At 36.4% G+C, this 14,445-nt stretch overlaps 1 protein-coding gene across 9 annotated transcripts in view; it reads left to right on the forward strand.

Moving 5' to 3' along the window:
• EXOC6 (exocyst complex component 6) overlaps window positions 1–14,445 on the forward strand; it is a 98,729-nt gene that overhangs the window by 23,353 nt on the left and 60,931 nt on the right. For all 9 annotated transcript variants that reach the window (XM_075504783.1, XM_075504784.1, XM_075504785.1 and 6 more), the window contains exons 6-10: window positions 8,024–8,228; window positions 9,476–9,631; window positions 10,644–10,712; window positions 14,128–14,211; window positions 14,305–14,351. In XM_075504783.1, the coding sequence (XP_075360898.1) occupies window positions 8,024–8,228; window positions 9,476–9,631; window positions 10,644–10,712; window positions 14,128–14,211; window positions 14,305–14,351 (561 nt within the window). The remainder of the gene's footprint in view (window positions 1–8,023; window positions 8,229–9,475; window positions 9,632–10,643; window positions 10,713–14,127; window positions 14,212–14,304; window positions 14,352–14,445) is intronic.

Here is a 14,445-nt window from a genome sequence, read left to right on the forward strand (position 1 = left end):
AAACGCTAATGTAGACAAATAAGTATTCTAAGTCTTGTAGCTTGGTACATATAGTCTTCTTATCATAATACCTCGTCTGGGTTTCAAGAATGTCACTGCAAGTGAACAAATGTTATATTAAATATAAAGACTTTTAGGAGCTCAGTGATTGCCATGAAAAATAATGTTTACTTAAATAAGCATGACATGCGGTGAAATTATGATTTAAAATGTGAAGTAAAGTGTATTATTTTTTTAATACTTAAAACAGTTTAAGAATCAAGAGTAATAAGATCCTTAGGGAGTAAAGATCTTTCAGAGTATGTTAATACCCGATTAATCTATCATGATGTATTTAAATCAAATTTATAATCCAAGAAAGAAGGACATTTCACTCCATATACCTTTCCTTAGACCTATCTGGTGTCTCTATGCTAATCTTTTGTGTACATGGGACTATGAGAATGAAGTGCAGAAAATGTGTTGTTTGTTTTTTTTTCCCCTCTGTGACAAACTGACTTGTTAAAAAAAATTAAAACCATAATTTAAAATAAATTCCTAGAATAATGGTTTCTAACTGGTACGTGATCAGTTGCTCCTTCCTCTGTTGTGTCTTCACTTTCCATCTTCTCAGAGAGCCACTCATTGCTGCGGTAACCCCAGTATCCCCAGTTCTCTCTCTGTGGCAGCTTGGCTGCCGCTGCCCCTGCCCCTGCTGTAGCTGTCATCCTATCCCACTGGGGCTGATGCTGCTGCCTTGCACCTCATGCACACCCACCCCAGGAATACTACTGCTGCTGTTTTCTTCTTCCTGATTTTTACAGCATCATTGCTACCTTCGTCCCTGCCTGCTTTTCATACAGCCTGAGTCACACTGGTTGCTCTGTGTCTTCCCTTACTGGATTCATTCTCATTGTCATTGCCTCTTTGCTTCCCTGGCACCACTTCAGGGAGCTCCTGCTAACAAGTCTGTCTGGACCTGAATGTTTCCGTTTGGAAGTAGCTGTGCATAGTCAGGTGTCTACAGGGCTACTGTGTAACCCAGATTTACTTTTGGACTGTTTGTCTGGATTTCTGTTGTCTGGGTAGCCAACACCTCCTGCCATACTGCTGGACGTCTGAAAAGCCTCAACAATGGCCACTGTGTATGAGTAAATCGGCTCTAAAGCCTGTGTGCAGCCGTGTCCACAATGCATCACATCTACCGTATACATGAGATCAATCAGCATTGCAGCAAATCTGATGCATCTTCAACAGTGGTATATGTGCTACATGATACCTGTGCACACATGCTGTCTGGGAGGTCTTCTGCGGAAATATAAGAGTTTTAAGAATAACCTAATAGCTATGGCACTATGCTCTCTCTTATTACAATCAAAACTTGCTAGAAGTGAACCAGTGTGGTAGATCTTATCAGCTTGACTACTATACACTGTTTCCTCTGAACAGAACACTGGTTTGACATCTGCTTAGAGTAGCTGGCAGCATGTTGTTGCAGTGCTCTTGGAGCAGCTCAGCAGACGGATATAAACGGTCCAGTGCCCTTGCTACTCTGGTCAGAGAACAGACTGCAGGGTGTGCTGTCTGAATTGCACCACTTCCTTCTGCAAGGTGGTCTGTAGAGTGTGCTACGTTTAGCATGTTGAAAATATGGAAACACTGGGATCAAGGCCTGCATTCTGCCATTCCGTTGCTCTGTCAGGCAAGACAAGCAGCATCCCGGTTTTAGAATTGCAAGGGAGGTTATAGTTCCTAATGTCATCATGGAGAGATCACTTAGGTGAGATGAAAGTGCAGGTGGCTTTTAGCATTTTGACTCCATGTTCACTAGTAGTTTTGTAGAGTCCACTGATGGTTGACGTGCTCTCTGAGAAATCATCAGTACTCTTTAAATCTAAAACTAAATTTCTATTATTTAAGAGATTCAGATTGGATAATTTTCCTGTGGAAGGAGTTGCCAGACAGGAAGTCTTAAAAGTCAAAGGGTGATATACTGAATTGAGGGGTTTGGACATGTCATTGTTATACCATAAAAAGATCTAAGGGAGAGGGGAGATGCCATAGCTTTGATGTACCATACCTTGAAATCACATGGAGTGCAGAAGGTTTAGACTCTGCTGCAGGCTACTGCTCCAGCTCAGATATCTCATTCATTAGCTACGCTACAGTTACTACTTTGCCTGTGACTTACAATTCCCTGTCATACAGCCTAGAGGTGGCTATCCCATGGAACTTGCAGGTAATTCAAATGGTAATTTCCTTGTGGCTTAGCAGGCAGCAAACCCAAAGAGTGAGTGTATCCTGGCCTTTATCACTAAGTGATTGAGCAATAGCAAGGACATCCATAGCATCAGTGCAAAGCCCTGATAGCTGATGTGTACAGGTACAAGGAATTTCAAAACTGATCTTCCTGAGTTTTACTGTGAAGCTTTCCTGGAAGAGTCAGAGAGAGGAGCATTCACAATCCCTGTCCTAACAAAACAATGAGGAATGTTTATTTTAGGCAAAGATAATTTTTCTCGTAAACCTTCACTGAGGTTTGTTAATACAGCCAAGCTTTCATTGGTCTTTTAAAAAAAAGACTTTTCTTTTGACACCTTTTAGAATATATTTTCATTATTCCATTGTCTTACGGTCTTGCAATATGAATTTCTAACGTTTAAAGGAAGGGGAGAAGAAGGTGTGGATATTCTATATTTTTGGGGGACAATTGTTTTAGGATAAAGATTGGAATTCCATTTCCTTTTCTCCATGGCAGGCACCTTTTAAGGTCATGCAGGATTTGGGGTCTGGAATACAGAATGGTTTATGCAGATGGAATGGAGGTTTACTGAGGAGTCCAAAAAGCCATCTATTGATAGCAACTTTTGGTCCCTATGAACATGGGCTATGTTTGAACTGATGACCTAGAGGTCAAAGGCTCTGTATCCTATTTATCTGTCTCCTGAGCCATGCATAACACAAGTTGACAAGAACTATAGTTGTGAGAGGAAGTAACCGCAGAATCTGCTCTAAACAGAGACAATTGGCTGGAAAGAGTTATGGAGGGTTTAAAGTCTTAGCTGAGGAAGCACAAGGGAGAGACATGGTTTCTCCACTGCTTTCCAAAACACCTAGTGGGGGCTATGCATTTAGACTGAATTACCTAGATGTTTAAGTCGGAGATAAGATCTCACACATTTTATACAGCTCTGTTACCATGACCTGTGCATTTGGATTTTGATATGTGTCTCTGGAGAAAGTTCCCAGCTGCTTCAAGAGATTGTGATCTAATTGGGAATTGTTAGAACTGGTGGTTTTGCAAGTCTTCTTCCACAATGAGTATTACAAAAAAACCCCAAACCTGCTATACAATGAAAATAATTAAATAAATCAATCTGCTGAGGTTGTTGCTGAATCTTCTCGAACCTACTGTGAGAAGGACTAAAGAAAGTCTATGGTCTTTCAGAGTGAACTTTTTGCCCTGAAAGACTTGGATTTGTTTTCTGACCTTACTATAAGCTTTCTTCAGAACTGTGGGAAAGACAGAGTTGATTAGTTTTTAGGTTACTAAAATCTCACTGGGACAGTCATGCAGCCTTTCTCTGCATAAACCTTCCAAGCATTCAAATAAACCTGAAGGCATAAAGGATGCAAATATGAAAACTTCGTAATTTATATAATTTGGTTCTACCCATGTCTGTATGGAAAGATATTGGAACAGATATAACTGAGGGTGATTTGATTTTGGTTTTCTGCATTGTTTTGGAACCATGTCAAAATGAAGCACTGTATTTTACCAACTGCAAATCAATACTTCCCAGAGGTATCATGGATCTGGCAAAAAACCCCATCAAAATGTATATTTGATACTGAACTGTCAGCTGTTTTCTTTCTCACTGTCCTCACAACCCTATTTGTTCTATAATTTCTATTTTTAAAAAAAATCTCATATCACATCATTATGGATGAAAAAGATATTCCACAGATCTTGGGGTTTTTTGCACGACAACTCTTAATCTGATTTTCAGAAATATTGAACTTTTGACTCACTTTACAGAAGTTTCAGTGTTAGTAGTGCCTTGATATCAGTTCATGGTCCTTTGGGGCAACAGATAAAACTGGTATGCTGGGGAAGTTTAACAATTAGGTTTCGAATTGTTAAGGCAACTAGATTTAAAAACAAAATAAATAAATAGTTGTTCCTGTGGTGAAAGGTTTTCAATTGCAATTTCAATATATCGTCTTCAAGATCTCTGTGAATGCGACTTTTCCACAGTATTACTGAAAAATTCCAGTGAACTCCCTTAAATTTGTTTGGTAGAGTACAAAAAGTTTTTCATATTCATACCTAATGGAAATGTAGTAAGCAGGAATATACAGTATTTGCCTCTGAGGGAAGCACAAAAGTTGGAGAAGAACACTATTTTTTCTTTGTAAATTAAATTTGTTTCCTTAATTAAAATAAAATGAGAATGTTAAGGTTATTGTCTCTCCTCTTGGTTTTTTCAGCAAGAAATTTTGGGAGTTGACTACACGTTTCTTTACTCAAAAGGCTTGTGCACAAATGCGTTATTCTCAGTAAAATTCACAGCCTTTCAAGTTCATCTTGCTCCTGTCCTGTGTAGCTTCTTGACTGCTCTAGTTTAACTTGATGGGGCTTTTTTAGTAAGTTACGCTACTTCTCTTAACTGCCTCCAAATGACACTCCACTGATAAAAATCTTAAAAGTTCTCTCTGTCATTTAAAACATAACTTAATTCTTTGTGTACACTAAAGTAATGGTCAGTTTCTTTTTCTTTTGGATTTTTTGTGTGTTGATGTTTCAAATTCTAATACAGACCTGACTACTCTGTGCCTGGGACTTGGATATTTTGTAAAACACCAGCTCAATTTTAGAATATGATGATGCAAAACACTATTATTAATATTCTGGGGGGTTTTGTTGGGTTTTTTTGTTTGGTTGTTTGGTTTTTTTTTTCCCCAGTCCTGCTTCTTGCTGGTTTTAGAAGTTTCCTTTTCTGTAGTTTGGAGATGTTAGTAAAATCCATCTTATAGTTTTCTGGTTCTGATGACAAGATGGATCAGTTCTGGACAGTCTTATCACGTGACCTCTACTGGTCTTTCAAACTTGTGTCTTCAGTTTCAAAGCTTACATTATAAATTTTGCGTTGGGGAACATATTCTTACAAGATTAGCTCAGAAAGACAGAGAACTGCTATATTTATATGAAAAAAATAACATTGAAGATACTTCTTTAACTCATTTATAGTCAAATAGGCAATCTTTATATGATTGATAATATATGATGGGAATTAATAATATTGTTGTCAAAATCTTCAGCGTTGAGTTAAATCTATGGAATGTTTTTAAAGCAAAATATACAAATGCATCATTCCATGAAATGATATGCAAAACTTTTTAGTTTAAATCCTGACCTGCAGATGACCTTCAAATTAATAAGACTTCAGTGCTTTACCAGAACAGATGTTAAAAGGACAAGGTCCTGAGCTCCATATATATATAATTAGTAAGGGACTCTAGAATGGATTTAAAATGGATTATGTTAATTCTGATCTTGGAGACGGCAGTCAAAGACCTTCCAGATGAACTAACAGTGTTCTGATAAGCTGATCCGTATAATTTAAATAAAAACCTTTTATTCGATTTTGATGCTATTATGGTTGTATTCCCCAGAAGTCTCACCATGTGGCACTCTTGGTCATTTACTATTTAAAAAAACCAAAAACCACACACATAAAAGCCCCAGACCCCTTCTTATCTGCAACATTCCTGTCGCCTTATGTATATTTTATATAAACCAAGTATATAATAAACAAAAGCTCCTAATTTACACTTGAAACCTCTTTATTTGTAGTTTCCTGAAAGCAGTTGTGTTCTGGAATAAAAGAGATGATTTTTCCCATCCTCCAGCTGTGCTGCACTGTTAGCTTAGAAATGTCTTGATTGAGAAAATTCAAAACAATGTGTCTATTTCAGAATGGAACAAGAAGTTATGACTGAAGTATTAATAATTTATTATTGCTTGTCTACAGAAGGGGAGTCAGCAGCTTGAAAGTGTTTACTCACTATATCTACAAAGTAATATCCAGAAGCAAAAGAACTGGAAAGGACACTTTTTCAGCTTTTCTTGAACATTTGAAGGGACTTTGCTCATATTCAGCTCTTCCCTTTCAAAATGATTTGGTAATTTTCTAATACTGATTGTGTAGGACTTTCAGGAAGAAAAAGGAACTAAGGTTATAATATTAAAAGCTACAGATGGGCTAAGGGTATTACTATGTATTTGTGGAAGGAAAGGGTTGGAACTAATAGCAAGTTAACTCGGTCTGATCTCAGTTTTTCTACTTTTCCTGTTCAATCTAGAAAGCATCGGTTCACTTCATTCTGTTATAATAGGCCAAACTAAATGCATTTTTCCGAAAGCCTCCTGGGCTGAGTGGCTGGTAAGAATGCTGCATAAAGGAAAATTATTGTCACATCTACAACTAATTGCTGTCCTATTCATGTTTAACCTGTTTGCTGCATCTCTCTAAAATGTTGTTTACATCACAGATTTCTTGATCATGGCGTTTGTGTTTATTGTCTTCTTAGTTTAGCTGTCTATTCCACAATTGGCCCACTTCTATTTTCTTCATCTTTTCAATAAAGTAAAAATTTTCACAAGCATTCTGCCTTAGGAGCCTCTATGACGTTTGAAAATAAAATAGACAAGGGTATTGACTTCAGGAACAGGCATATAGGAGCCTGACTCAGCTCTGAATCATCTCCTTGTGGTGTTCATCTCTCTACTGATTATAAGAGGAAGCATGGAAAACCAATTTCCCTCAATTAAAATTTCCTTCTTTAATTGTTTCCCTAAATCAGCTGAAAGCATCAAAATTTTACTTATATGCTACAGGCCTGAAGTTGATAAATGGTTTTAGCAAGTAAGTCTTGGCCCCACAACTCCTGTAATCTATGAGAGAACTGAGAGTGAAGACAGGTAGATAACTGTAGTAATAGATAGAGTTGATGTCTCAGTATTTGGTAGCTTTCTGTTGTCAAAATTGTTTGAGTCTTTATTTTTTTTAATTTATTTTGCAGTTAAATCACTTTTTACGTTTAGTTTTAATTTGAGTGTTTCTTTAAACTTGTTGTCCCTTATGTAAAATTTCACAACATAGTTATGAATGTACTGTACAACATCTGCATAGTGTATGGACATGAGAGGAAGTATTTCTTGGTGTTTTGTTTTTTCCCCCCTCTCAGGCCATATCTTCCATATTTCTGCTACAAATAGTCTGTAGGCTAACAGAACACACAATAATAGAGAAAATTATGGAGTCTTTGTTGTTTTGGTTTTTTTTAAAACCCTCTGACCTTAATGCTTGTTCAAAGTAGTTGTTTTCTTGGTGGGATATACTGTATTTTGTCAGAAGAGTAAATAGATTCATGGTTTATAGCAAAGTATGATATACAGCTGGAAAAAATATTGCTTGAGATAAATATATACATGTCTTTTCCAGCTAAGGGTGGTGGAAAGAGGGTGGGTGTGGATGTGTGTATAAGTTTACATGTACCTAAAGAAGGCAGATACATACAGGCACACTTTTCCAAGATTTTTTTCATTGTTTAGTGCATATACCATGATGTTGGATGATTGGCAATTTGGGTTTCAGAAAAAAGAACTCATAAAAAACCCTAATAAATTCAATCTAGATGGGAAGATAATTGTTATGACTTTAGTGCCTCCATTCTGCAAGATGCTCCATGTGGTGTCAGGAATCTATGGATCACAACAGCTAATACTGTAGAAGCCTACTTAAAATTTTTACTTGACTGACTCACTCTGACAGTTCACTGTTTTGTTTTGTTTTGTTTTTTTCAAACTAAAGCATTATATGGATGACCTTTTGTTTGTTAACTTTTCTAAGAACAGAGTAATTTCATTAGAGATACATATTGATTGCGTGTATGATATTGATCTCCTATATTTGATAAACAAAGTATTTCATTAAAATTTGATAAGAAGCTGCATAATTTGATTTTAATCTCTTTGCAGATACTATTCTGCTTTAAAAACAATGGAACAGCTAGAAAATCTATATCTTCCTAGAGTTAGCCAATACCGTTTTTGCCAGATAATGATAGAAAATCTTCCAAAACTGCGTGAAGAAATAAAAGAAATATCCATGTCAGATCTCAAGGATTTCTTAGAGAGTATTCGAAAGCATTCTGACAGAATTGGGGAAACTGCCATGAAGCAGGTAAGCCGACCTTAGCAGGATGACTTCAGTCCTGTTATCTACTAAAAATATCAGTGTCAATAGCCTAAGGTTAGCCCAAAAGATTTGTCTAAGGATTATAGTCATCACATAGACCTTTGAGTAAAGATGGAGAGCTGTGAAATGCTTGCTAACGTCTTGGGTAGTTTCTTCTCCTGGACATGAAGCTATCAATTCTAGCGGTCCCTGGCCAACACAGGAAGCAGCAGTGTGACACCTCAGTAGCATCCAACTTTCCTTCCAAATTTGTATCTGTGTCCTAGACAAGAAGTAGTTTCTTCCCTGGGAAAGGAAGGAGAAATGCTGTATGTCTGAAGTTGCAAAAAACTGTGAAATACTTTCAGTAGTCAACTCCTAGACAGTCTGTAACTCAGCAGCTACTACACCAAAACAAAGAGCAGCCCATCTGGCCAGCTGGCAAGGACGAATAAGACTAAAAGAAACGTTGAGATAACTGCCTGGTTCTTTCTAAAGTACTACTAATACAGGGCATGGCATTGGCATATTACCTTCCAGAAAGGGCACAATACAGGGGAGAGGGCAGAGGACTGAGGTGGGACAGCTGGGGCCCTTGCCTGTTCCATCACAAAATAATCTGCCACTTCAAAGCACTGGTACTGGGCAAGCTTTAAAGCAGTTAATGCTTTTAAAATTTATTTGGAGAGCAAGTAAAGTTTTCATTTGACTTTTTGTTGAGTAGAGTTCAGGTTGGGTTGCCACTTTTTCATCTAAAGTTCTTGTAAAATGCAGCATTGATTATTATAAATGAAACTTAATCACAAGATAATACTGTGCTACCTTGTTGCATTTCTTTCAACAGTAAGGACAATATAGTGCATTTGGCTTCTGCAGCTGACTGCTCACTAAGGCTTAACTGAAGACAGCAAACAAATAGCTGGAAACTCTGTGATAACTGTACTTCATTTAAATATTGATTATCTGTTTGCAATTTATGATCAGGAAAATTACAGCTTACTTTTTAAATTTTTTCTACCTTTAAAATTGCATTCTGGGGATTAGGAAAAAATTATGCAGAAATTAGCTATTGAACTGATTTATCATCCCAAATCAGTTGAGGACAAAATCATCGGTGTAGGCTGAGAACACACATCTTGCAGTTCTACTGATGTGTGTTCAATAGCACCACCTGTTTTTCATGTCATAGCATATACTCATGAGTGATTAAATTTGCATTACATCCCTCTTTATTGGTACTACTTTTAAAACAGGCACAGCAGCAGAAAACCTTTAGTACCACTCTTCAGAAGCAGAATAATGTAAACTATGGTCGGAATATGCATTTAGGTAGAAGCAGAATTTTGGAATCCAAGAACGAAATTACATTGAAGCGAACGTTTGAAGAAGATGAAGAACAAGAAGAGGAGGTAACTACACTAATCAGTATGTCTTATTTAAAGTGATTTTTGTAGGTTTATTCAACAAAACTTGCAGTATGCTGTCTGTAGGTGGTCAGCGTTAGTTAGGAAGGACCAGAGAACACCTTCAAGGGACACCACTCCAGATCAGCATTTTAGGGGGAGAAAAATAGTGCCAAAATACTAGTTGTATTAATGCTAGCTTTAGCATCATGTTTGGGGACATTCAAACTTGTAATTATTCTGGAATTCAGTTGCAATTTACATTACGTAGTACCTGCCCACTGTAAATGATATGTGGCCCACTGGAATATTCTGCTATTGCTAAAGCCAGCATTTCTGCGTTGAGGACTTCAGCTTGTGTTAGAACTCTTTCGGCTATCAAATACTCAGCATTCAGAAACTGAATAAAACAGCGAATATTTAGACCTTTAAATCTGGTGCTCTGAAAACACAGTGCAAGGAGTCTGGTCTTTAACACAAATGAAATCTAGTACTGTAATACAAAGGGAGGGGAGAGTCAAGCAATGAATTTACTCTTGTGATAGAACCCACCCATTTTTGGGTCCTGAAATTACTGGCAAAAAGACTGATGCAGCTACTCTTGAAGTCATTAAAGCAAACTCATTCTACCACTTTCTATGAAAACAGTAGTTTTAGTAGCCATAAAACCTGTCAACAGAGTTGGCTTTTGCTGGTCCCAATTTGGTTGTGCTTTTGTATTCAACCCCAACGTATTTCCATATTAATCTGAACCTTAGATTCATCAGTCTGCTAACTTGACACTCTACTAAACCTACTAATTCTCCCCTAAATCTCCAAATTTTAAGAAACTAAACTGAGCAGTTGTAACATTAAGGGCACTAAAACAGAATTTAAAAGGAAGGGATAATTCCTTACCAGTAAGATGCCGTATGACGTATTTATTAAGTGGACAAGTTCTGCTGGTAATGTATCACATTTTGCAGGTTATATGGTTTTTTATGCTTTATATACTTATCTTTTTCCTTTCTTTCTTCAGGTTTTAACTGCTCAAGATCTTGTAGACTTTTCTCCAGTCTATAGGTGTTTGCACATCTACTCAGTTTTGGTATGTATTAAGGTGACTTCAAAAAGATATTTTACTTTTTGAAGCTGAATATTCATTTTTGTATTTTTCATACTCTAATAGTTTCCAAGCAAGCATATTGCTTCTAGTAGTAGTAGTTCTTGGTGAACCAGCTGAGATGGGTAGAGTATGGATACTCAGAGCACAACTGCATGTTTTATTTTATATGCATAATAAAGGACACACAGCAAGGCATCGATTACATAAGTGTTCTTAAGAATATATGTAAAATATACGTGTCTGCCTCAATAGTGGTATCGGCACTTTTGCAGTTCCCCCAAGTGTTCCCTGTTACCCAAATGTTTCGGGGGATATGATGAATATTACAAAACGTGGGAATATTCAGTCTGAATCTTGTGGAAATCAGAGTAGTAGAGCAAAATAGCAAGCAAAAACTGGAGATTGTGACAAACTGTGCTCAGGCAGATTAGATTGGATTCAATGGCAGAGACACAGTAGCCCATTTTAGCTGCTGTAAAAGAAGATACAATGCACAAGCTAACAAGGACGAAAATTTGGGGGGGGGGGGGAATTGGTAACAAATTGTTTATTATTTTCTCACCTTTCCTATGTCTCAGTTACTTCTGAAGTCAGGTTACTTACAGAATAAATATCAGGGCCATATAGATGAAGTACTTTTAAGTATTGCTAATCCTACAATCTCAGCTGGACCTGGCTTCAAGTATTCAGGCTGGGTTATCTTCTTTCTATTGAATCCTTGCAGCTGTGTTACATGAAAGCTTGTATCTTGAAATAATGTTTAAAGTGTTATTTCACTGATACTGTTTTTTTTTAAAGAAAGAATCCAAACAAAAGCATCAGTAATTATGTCAGTAATTACTCATCTCGATGGAAAGAACAGGAGGGACAGAAAGACAGGCTGCCAGAACTATTGAAAAAGAGTGGACCATTTCTTTTTACAGAGGAAATAAGTGTGAAATAACATATAAAAAAGAATGTGTAAAGTTAAATACACCAGTTGACAACATCTGCTTATTCTTCCTTTAGTATAATAAAAGAACAGGAAGTAAAATTGACAGATGGCATTTAAAAGTAATATGTGATTATGTTTTTCACTTTGACAAGGATCCTGATGTTAGATCCTTGATCCAAGGATATGCTCTTTGGGTTTGCACAGAAAGTTTGCCAGCTTCCAAATTTACTGGAGACAGAAAACAACTTGGAGTGCTCTCTGATATCAAAGGCCTTTAGCCCCTTAGAAAAAAGGGTTGTTGATGTCTTCAGAATAGGGCTTCTGTCTTTCCTGCCAACGTCATCTAATTAGTAAGCCATGGTAGCATTATCAAGAGTTGTGCATTAACCACTTCTTGGAGTCTTTCTCATTTACCTCCTGTTCTAAACCATCGCTTTTGGAGTTTAGATAACTTCATGATGACAGCAAAGGACGGAAGTTGATACCAGGTGGCTATTCATTACATTTCTATATCAAGGACTTATCTCACAGCAAATGTCACCTTCTTAGTGAATTCTCTCTCTGCTACAAAGCTGTAGAAAATATTCTACCTTTATGCAGGACAAATACTTTCTACTCTGCTTCTTCATATTGAAGAAGAAAGTAGGATTTTATGTACCTCAGAATACTACATAACTTGTGATTGCAACCTCGTGATTGCAAGATACATACGTACCAAGCATAAACTGTATTTATTGACAAGTAACCTTTCTTTAGACTAGAAACTTCTGGGCAATATAAATAAAGAGCTTATTTTAGCCCATATATGATGTGAGATGCTGTATATTTAAATTCTGCTGAAAACACCCTTGATCCCCTTGGCATGTAATGTTACCTTTTTAACTATGGTGTGAAACAACACTTGATATATGAGCAATATTCCTAGAATTTACAACCCAATGTGAACTGATTTATTATTTCTATTGATATAAACTCATGAACTTTTGGAAGCTGGGCAAAACAAATGCATTGCTTCAGTATATGTTATCTTGCCTTTCCTTTGCTTATTCAGTGAGTGAATCATCAGGGTTGTTGCTGTATTCTGCTGATTGCTTTAGAACATCTGTTTAAAATAGTTGCTATGCCTGAATTGCTGATCTTGATTGCATAGGATAGTGTGGTCTATAAATAATCATGAGATATTTTACATCTCCATTTTTGGTGTGGATTTGAGAAGAACAGCTATTCTTTTTCACTTGAGAAGCTTGTGTCAGGACTGAGTAGAGATTTGGCATTGGAAGCAAGAATGGCTTTGTGCATCTGAAAACTGCATTGAATATTTGGGCTGGAGGTGAATGGTTCATATGTCTGATCAGTATGTGTTAGTACGAATTATAGCACACTGTAAAGTTCTGCTGTAAGAGAAAGTGTGCTAGTAAATTTTCATCTCAGTTTCAAGTGGGTTTTTGTTTTTAAGCCCAGTCTCTTTTTTACTTTTAGATTTTGTTAGGTTAGCAGTATTTCTAAAAATGATTAAATACTCATTATGAACTTAAAATACTAAATTTAAACTTTCTTATATCTTATAAGTAATGCTGACTTAGTCATATACGATCTCTGTAATAACTTGATTTGAAGATTTTTGGAAGCCCAGGTAATGGAATTCTAAATAGCACTGGCCTAATAATAGACTCATGAGGTAAAAACAAACCTTAAAAATGCTAAGCTGCTTTATTCTTCTTGCATACAAATTACGCTGCGTTCAGTAGGTAGATGAGTCAATGTAGCACTGATTTCAAATGGACAGATGGTTTCTACTGAATGGTCATCTTAATGAGATGGGTAGGATGTCACTTGAATTCCTTACAATATAATCATTAGGCACAGAGGGTATTGTATGTTTGGGGACTGTGATAGGAGAAAAATCCAGATCCGCAGTCATTATATTTACCAATTCCAAAGCGAATAAGCAAATATTAAATAAATGTCATGTATTTTTTTTCTCAGGCAAAGCTAATGCAGGCAGTGTTCAGATGTATCATATATTCACAAAAACATTTTTGTAACTTACCTTTACAATGCACTTAGTTTCTTGAATAACCTAGAGAAACATTTTAGGAGACAATGAGTTTCAGTTATAGAGTAATAGGTAATATGCCTTGTCTGTAAATATTAATAAACTCTGAAAGTTGTAGTTTAAAAACATAAATATTGCTTAAAATGCATAATACTGTTTGACAAAATGTAGGCACATGAGCAAAATTTTTATTTACAGTACATTCTGTAGGCTACTTACACAGAAATTATGTATTTTTTTTATTTATTTCATGCATGCCAAACTTTGCTGATGTCAGCTGGAGGTCTATGTGTGGAATAAATGCAAAATATGTGGCTTAGTTTAAGAGAATTCTACCCTTAATTTAAGAAGTGTCTTTTTCATACTGAGACAACGTTCTTGTTTTAGCTACTTTTGTCTTGTTTCAGGGTGATGGAGAAATATTTGAAAATTACTACAGAAAACAAAGAAGGAAACAAGCAAGATTAGTTCTGCAGCCGCAGTCAAGCATGGTAACCAATACTTTTGTTTTTGCATTGCCTTGGGTTGTACCTAATACTCAGTAGTATTTTTATTCCTAAACTTGTTTTCTTTTTCACTGAAAGCATGAAACAGTAGAAGGCTATAGAAGATACTTCAGTCAAATTGTAGGGTAAGTTTTCTAAATGGAGATTTATTTCAGTTTTACTATATTGATTCTTAATTCACCCTCTGTTCTCCCATTGTCCAAAAACTTTCTTCTGCAA

This window comes from Mycteria americana, chromosome 6 (genome assembly GCF_035582795.1).
Source record: "Mycteria americana isolate JAX WOST 10 ecotype Jacksonville Zoo and Gardens chromosome 6, USCA_MyAme_1.0, whole genome shotgun sequence".
In the NCBI taxonomy this organism is placed as follows: Eukaryota; Metazoa; Chordata; class Aves; order Ciconiiformes; family Ciconiidae; genus Mycteria; species Mycteria americana.